This window comes from Corticium candelabrum, chromosome 2 (genome assembly GCF_963422355.1).
Source record: "Corticium candelabrum chromosome 2, ooCorCand1.1, whole genome shotgun sequence".
Taxonomy (NCBI): Eukaryota; Metazoa; Porifera; class Homoscleromorpha; order Homosclerophorida; family Plakinidae; genus Corticium; species Corticium candelabrum.
In genome coordinates, this window is record NC_085086.1 from 11,094,417 (window position 1) to 11,101,916 (window position 7,500).

The 7,500-nt window shown below is 38.1% G+C and overlaps 2 protein-coding genes and 1 long non-coding RNA gene across 3 annotated transcripts in view; all 3 read left to right on the forward strand.

Moving 5' to 3' along the window:
- Positions 1-341, forward strand: part of LOC134176561 (serine/threonine-protein phosphatase 6 regulatory ankyrin repeat subunit B-like) — a 1,629-nt gene extending 1,288 nt beyond the window's left edge. Inside the window, exon 2 of the mRNA XM_062643229.1 lies at positions 1-341. This exon is cut by the window's left edge and continues 58 nt beyond it. Coding sequence (XP_062499213.1) covers positions 1-341 — 341 coding nt within the window.
- Positions 1-2,745, forward strand: part of LOC134198449 (ankyrin repeat and SOCS box protein 13-like) — a 3,116-nt gene extending 371 nt beyond the window's left edge. Inside the window, exons 1-3 of the mRNA XM_062667854.1 lie at positions 1-275; positions 1,584-2,076; positions 2,250-2,745. The exon at positions 1-275 is cut by the window's left edge and continues 371 nt beyond it. Coding sequence (XP_062523838.1) covers positions 1,608-2,076; positions 2,250-2,404 — 624 coding nt within the window. The 5' untranslated portion in view covers positions 1-275; positions 1,584-1,607 and the 3' untranslated portion in view covers positions 2,405-2,745. The remainder of the gene's footprint in view (positions 276-1,583; positions 2,077-2,249) is intronic.
- Positions 2,746-4,850: 2,105 nt separating this feature from the next.
- LOC134198060 (uncharacterized) lies at positions 4,851-5,375 on the forward strand. The gene is made up of 3 exons (XR_009972745.1): positions 4,851-4,958; positions 5,019-5,089; positions 5,252-5,375. It is a non-coding gene; the product is annotated as an uncharacterized LOC134198060 (long non-coding RNA).
- Positions 5,376-7,500: the final 2,125 nt, after the last annotated feature.

Genomic DNA, 7,500 nt, shown 5'->3' on the forward strand with positions numbered 1-7,500 from the left:
CCAAATATGGTCGAATTGAGTGCGTTCGTTATCTTCTATCGAAACACAAAGAGAATGAACGTAAAACGGTGACATGTCACTACGTTGACGTGCCGTGTAAGGCTCCAAAATGGGAGACTCCGTTGTGGGTGGCAGTGAGACAGGGTTATGTCGAGATTGTGGCTCTGCTGGTGACGAGTGGCTGCCACTTGGAACAGCGAGATCCCAATGGATGGACTGTGCTTCATGCAGCTTGCAAGCGAAGTAATGTGGAAGTGGTGAAGACGCTTTTAAAGGTTCGTAGATTGTGTGGATACTGTAATGGTTGTGTGGAGATTCGTGTCACTTACTCATTGGTCTAGACGTAGTACATGGGTATGAGTGTAATCATTGAGAGATGCATCTCTCCAATACAATAGTCTAATGTATTGTGAGATGCATCCCTTCAATACAATAGTCTAGTGTATAGTGAGATGCATCCTTCCAATACAATAATCTAGTGTTCTTGTGCGTGTTTGTGTGTGTGTGTGTGTGTGTGTGTGTGTGTGTGTGTGTGTGTGTGTGTGTGTGTGTGTGTGTGTGTGTGTGCATGCGTGCATGCGTGCATGTGTGTGTGCTTGGTTGCATTGTAGTTTACATTTTCATTTGTGTAGTTTGCTTGTTATTTGCCTTGTGCTTTGATGACAGTTCTGAAAAATACATATTGAGAGATGCATCCCTTTTAAGACAATAGTGTAATGTATTGTGAGATGCATCCCTCCAATATAATAATCTAGTGTATTGTGAGATGCATCCCTCCAATACAATAGTCTAGTGTATTGTAAGATGCATCCCACCAATACAATAGTCCAATACAATAGTCTAATGTATTGTGAGATGCATCTCTCCAATGCAATAGTCTAGTGTATTGTGAGATGCATCCCTCCTATACAGTAGTCTAGTGTATTGTGAGATGCATCCCTCCAATACAATAGTCTAGTATTGTTTCAGTGAGAGGTTCTTCGTTGGCATGCTCAAATTTCAGCACAGTTCTTTGATTCCAACATATATTTAAACAGCAAGGTGCTGCCGATGTTTCGGCTGTTGTACTACAGCCATCTTTAGGGCAAATATTCAAATACTAGTAAATACAATGGAGTAGTTGTGATGTCATAAATACAAGTAATCAATAGTTGACCAGAACTATCTACACTAAGATGTACAATTATGATGAAACTTGGACTAGTGATATGTTGTTGTAGTCTTTATGAGACTTGCCCAACATTTTGATAGTTCCATTCCGTTGTCCCTATTGATAAGTAGATGTTGTTGGTTAAGTTGAATGTGTAATGCCTCTTTCATCCTAAGTTGTAATGTAGTAGATGCATGCGCTAGAATACGTGTACCATCCCAATCCATATTACATGTTTGATTCGACCATGTATGTTCGGCGACTGCTGATTTCTCATTTTCCAATTTTCTGCAAAGCTCCTTATGTTCCTTTAGTCTTGTTGTTAATCTTCTTGTTGTCTCACCACTAGAAATAGTCTAGTATATTGTGATATGCATCCCTCCAATACAATACCAGTAATGATACTTAACCAATTATCTTCTTTTTTGTACAGTTGAAACCTTCTGCAATCAAACATATGATAACTGTCACATGTGATGATGGATATCCCATCCACTTGGCATGTCATTTCTCCAGTCTCGACGTCATCAGACTTCTCATCTCTCACCATTCACCACTCAACAAATTTAACAGTTTTGGTTGCACACCTCTAATGGTCTGCTGTCAGTCAGGTCAATACCAGACTGTACAGTTATTGTTAGATGCCGGTGCCGATCCTAACCTAGTGAGCCCTATTAGTAAGAAAACTGCCATGCATTGGGCTGTTAATCGTCGGGATCTACAAAGGGTGTGGCTGCTGCTTCAATTTGGTGGTGATCAAAGGACACGAAAGGACGGTCTGAGTGTGACACCACGACAGATGGCTGAACGGCAGCTGGCTAGAGCGACTAGGAAAGGGGGAGCGGGATATACTCCTTCAGGATTTGTGAGTCCTCGAGATGTGATGTGTTTGCGAGAAATGATGGATAGTCTAAACTATTTTGATGGTGAGTTGTGTGTGTGTGTGTGTGTGTGTGTGTGTGTGTGTGTGTGTGTGTGTGTGTGTGTGTGTGTGTGTGTTTGTGTCGCATGCATTTATCAATCATTTTCTATTTGTCTGCCTGTCTTTGTTTCTTTGCATGTGTCTACCTCTATCCTTACATCATGTCGATATCTGTAGGTCGTCTACGAACTCTATACGAATTATCTCGTGTATCTATTCGCCAACTGCTCGGTCCATCAAGAATCGACAAAGTCGATCAACTTCCCTTACCACCTTCACTCAGAGTGTACCTCAAAGACATGTTCTACAGGTCACCTCCTGACAGTCGATGACACAGTTCATGTTGACCGAGTTTACTATCGACGTCTATTATATAAACAGTTGTACACATGAGGAATATGGATTATGTTGTTGCTGAATGATAATAGATGGTATTATTGCTTTATGAGATTTGAGCGGTTTCTGAACGTTTGCTGATGTAATGAGGTATGTTTGATAGAAAAACGTGAATATGGAGCTTGATGTGATATAATAATATAATATGGTATCGTTAGATGCTCTTACACTTGCATACACGCCAAGTATCTTACCATAAACATACAGTTGGATAAACGTAACAAAATGTCAAATACACACAAACTAAAAAATAAGGTAATTTGTTAACACAAAATGTTATGGACATTTCAGACTTTCTATTGACATGATGGTATTGAGTCTTTCATTCCACCCTCTTGCTGTGATGAGTTCTCCATTCTGAGTTGAGAATGCAGCATGCGCCCACCGTTTGTGTGTCATGTGTGGAAGAGGAAGCCATTTGGTAGATCTCTCATCATATAATTCTACAATATTAGAAGGAGAATAAATCCTCTGTCGTGTCATTCCTCCAGTCCCCACCAGTCTGTTACTGACTGACATTAGTGTAGGGAAATATGTGGTTGTAGAGGGGATTGTTCTCCATTTTCTATCACGAACATCTGCACACTCAACAATATTACTAAAGCAGGATCCATCAGTCACTCGTCCCCCTACAAACACTGTGTTGTTTATAATAACAGAAGAACAGAAACAACGTTTTGTTTGCATGTCATCCATCTTAGACCAATGACCGCTGTGAAGGTCACACACACACGTGCTGTGTCCACTCTCTCCCCTGACTTAGTCCTACCACCCACCACATACAGTGAGTTGTCATGAAGAGCAACAGATACACCATACAACTGCAGTTCCTTTGGTAGAACTGTGAGGAAACGCCATTTCTTGTCTTCATTCAAATAAAATTGTTCAATCACAAACTGATCTTTATCTCCATCCTCCACACACACACACACACAAGCGTGCACACACACACACATTAACACACACACACACACTCACACTCACAAATACACACACATTTATGGTTCGGCTGCTTGTTTATTTCATGATGATTAGTGTTTGTTTTTATTAGTTTGCATGTTTACTTGTTTACTGTGCATGCAAATTTTATATCTCGATGTCAGTTGTTTGTTGTGTTTATCTTTGTGTTTGTCTTTCTATCCATTAATTTGTTTGTTTATTTGTCTGTCTATTTGCCTGTTTATTTGTCTGTCTATTTGTCTGTCTATTTGTCTGTCTATTTGTCTGTCTATTTATTTCTTTATTTATGTATGCTTGCATGTAGATGAGTGTGAGTCACAATGAGTTGGAACAGTTAGATTTCCAGAAGTTGAGTCAAATGTTGTTGGTCAAACTAGACGTCTATTCAATACTCTCAAGCTGCTGTCGTCCAGTAAACAGGTGCCATTGCTATACATTAATATTGTTGATTGGTTGTTGATGGACGTGTGTGTTGTGTACATAGAACATAAATTCAATAAAAGAACTTGATCTCAGCAACAACAGAATTAACAAGCTAATAGGTGTGTGTGTGTGTGTGTGTGTGTGTGTGTGTGTGTGTGTGTGTGTGTGTGTGTGTGTGTGTGTCTGTGTGTGTCTGTGTGTGTGTCTGTGTGTGTGTCTGTGTGTGTCTGTGTCTGTGTCTGTGTCTGTGTGTGGCGCAATAGCTTAATTGGTTAGAGAGTGCATTTGGAGAATGAAAACATCCGGGACTTTGCAGGGTTGCAAGTTCAAGTCACAGTAATGACGAGCTATGGCATACTTTCCTTGAGCAAGAAACTTACACACAATTGCTTCTCTCGACTCAGGAGTATACATGAGTAGCTGGTCATTGACTGGGGTGGACATGACCGCTGGCTTGGCAGTAACATCATGCAGCAGACGGGTACGTGTGGGCCTTGGTGTCCAGTCCCAAAGCTGCGCCATAGTCAGTGCACATGGATTACTCTGGCCAAGCTTCAGGTGGATTGTAGCGCTGGCCCTAAGCCTCCACGTAGCGCATGGAGGCCTTGCATCTAGAAGCATGGGGAGCTATCTCCGCAACTAACCTTAAGGTTGACGTCATTCGTGAATGACGTGGAGGGCTTGACATTTGTCCATTTGTGTGTGTGTGTGTGTGTGTGTGTGTGTGTGTGTGTGTGTGTGTGTGTGTGTGTGTGTGTGTGTGTCTGTGTGTGTGTGTGTGTGTGTGTGTGTGTGTGTGTGTGTGTGTGTGTGTGTGTCTGTGTGTGTGTGTGTGTGTGTCTGTGTGTGTGTGTGTGTGTGTGTGTGTGTGTGTGTGTGTGTGTGTGTGTGTGTGTGTGTGTGTGTGTGTGTGTGTGTGTGTGTGTGTGTGTGTGTGTGTGTGTGTGTGTATGTCACTGTGTATTATATGTTATATTGCAGGTTGTGAGAATCTTGTTCATCTCGTTCATCTCGTTCATCTCAATGTGAAGAATAATCTTCTCACTCATGTAAATGAACTGAATTGTTTGTCAAATCTCGCTCATTTGTCAGACTTGGTGGTTGCAGGTGTGGCAGTTGTTGTGAGTTTATGTGGTGACGTTTGGTGATTGTGTGTGTTGTGTGTAGGAAATCCGTTTGCGAGGGGAATGTTGCATAGGGCAAGTGTGTTTGCTAGATTGCATCTTGTTGCTAGACAGGTTAGACTCTGTTACACACACACACACACACACACACACACACACACACACACACACACACACACACACACACACACACACACACACACACACACACACACACACACAAGCACATTTTCATCAACTTGAATTCGTGATTTTGTTTGTATGCTGTTTGTCCAGTTAACTTTAGACGGCTACAAGATGTCACGAAGAGATGAGTCAAAAATCCGTCGTCACACATCTGTCTCTCCTTCACATCATCTCATGTCAAACACATCAGCATCATCCAGACCCCATCACTCTCGCTCGTTATTTGTCTCGACTTCGTGTGCAACACACAAAATTCAACAACCAACAGCTAGTGTTGAGCTGTCATCTCAAACGGTTGAAAGCAGACAGACGAAACGATCGACGGCTGCACTGACTTTACTAGAGAAGACAGAAATGAATGGATGTGACGTCATGACGGATTCATGCATGTCACGTGACTTGAGTGATGATGAGACGTTGGGGGATGGGAGTGAGCATAACACTCGATCATCATCAACACTTCATTTCCCATCATCGTCTTATAGTTTGGCCTCTGTTCATCAAGGACACGCCCACACACCAGAGGAAGGAAATGAGTTGCGGACACGGTCATCGACTGCATCTCCACACACTGTGGCAGTCCCTCATTGCCATTTTGATATCAATGATTTGAGTCAGGGAGGACACGATTGTCTGAGTCAATTGTTGTCTCTTTCAGGTAAAAATGTGAGTGAGGAAGAGGGTTATGAGATGAGAAAGAGTGGAGCAATTTGAGCACATGTTGACTAGATGAGTGAAGATGCATGCGGGTCTTGCAGTCAATTGAGTCAGCACATGCACACACAATAGATCGTCATGATGCATAGAGGTAGAGATGATTACTCGTTTTTAATCGACAGATTTATGTGATTGTTTTAGCACTCAGCAATAAATATTTTGTTTAAATAAAAATTGGTTTAGAGTGACGTCACTGTCTTTTAATATTTAATATTTATTATTTAATATTTAATATTTAATATTTATTATTTAATATTAAATATTTAATATTTATTATTTAATATTTATTATTTAATTAATAATATTTATTATTTAATATTTAATATTTAATATTTATTATTTAATATTTAATATTATTATTTAATATGTATTATTTATTATTTATTATTTAATATTTAATATTTATTTAATATTTGCTACTTAATATTTAATATTTAATATTTATTATTTAATATTTAGTATTTGTATTTAATATTTATTATTTAATTTTTATTATTTATTATTTAATATTTATTATTTATTATTTAATATTTATTATTTAATATTCATTATTTAATATTATTATTTAATATTTAATATTTATTATTTAATATTTATTATGTAATATTTAATATTTAATATTTATTATTTAATGTTTAATATTTCATATTTATTATTTAATATTTATTATTAAATATTTAATATTTATTATTTAATATTTATTATTTACTATTTAATATTTAATATTTATTATTTATTATTTAATATTTATTATTTAATATTTAATATTTAATATGTAATATTTAGTTTTTAATATTTAATATTCTTATTTAATATTTATTATTTATTATTTAATATTTTTTATTTAATATTTAATATTTATTATTTATTTTTTAATATCCGCATGTAAAGAGAAGTTTTGCTTTTGTTTCTGCTGCTGGACTTTGTTCTTGTTCTAGGCGAGTTTACTTGCTGTCACAGCTTACAATGTATGGCAAGAACTCGCCTAGAACGAGCAAGTCCAGCAGCATTTGCAGGGGAAATGGAAGTGAAAACTTTACTATACATGTGGATATTACCATCTGCTAGTAGAACAAAATGCATGTGCTAAAACACGTGGAGCGAGCACGAGGAGAGGACTGGGTAGGAGTCTAGGAATGTGCCAAGCAGAAAAGGGGAGGGGCTGGCTGCTACATCCGGATCACAAGTCATTTGTGTCTCTCATGTGCTGACGATTCTAATCGCTCTGTTCACTGTTTGCAGCTTGATATGTTGTAGTGTGAGTGAGTGTCGTGTGCTATTTGTTGCATAGGTATAGATATCTCAGTCTGGTTGTCATGTTCAATACATCGATGTATACTGCAAATAATCAAAAAACAGAGTTGTGTACCAAATCAATTGTTTGTTGTGAACAAGACGTGTGATAGTTGATGACTGTTTCATTCATTTCAATTCATCTAGTTTGTGTTTCTTCCTTGAAGTAGGGCTTTACCTTTGTTTATATTCTGACGTTTCAACTGGATGGCTGATTGTCTACCTTCCTAACCGTAACCGTAACTATGTCAAACTTACTGGAGCTCAAAACGTGACAATTTTAAACTTGAAGTTGGTATCTGGTTGTTATAATGTTGAACAATGTAGAC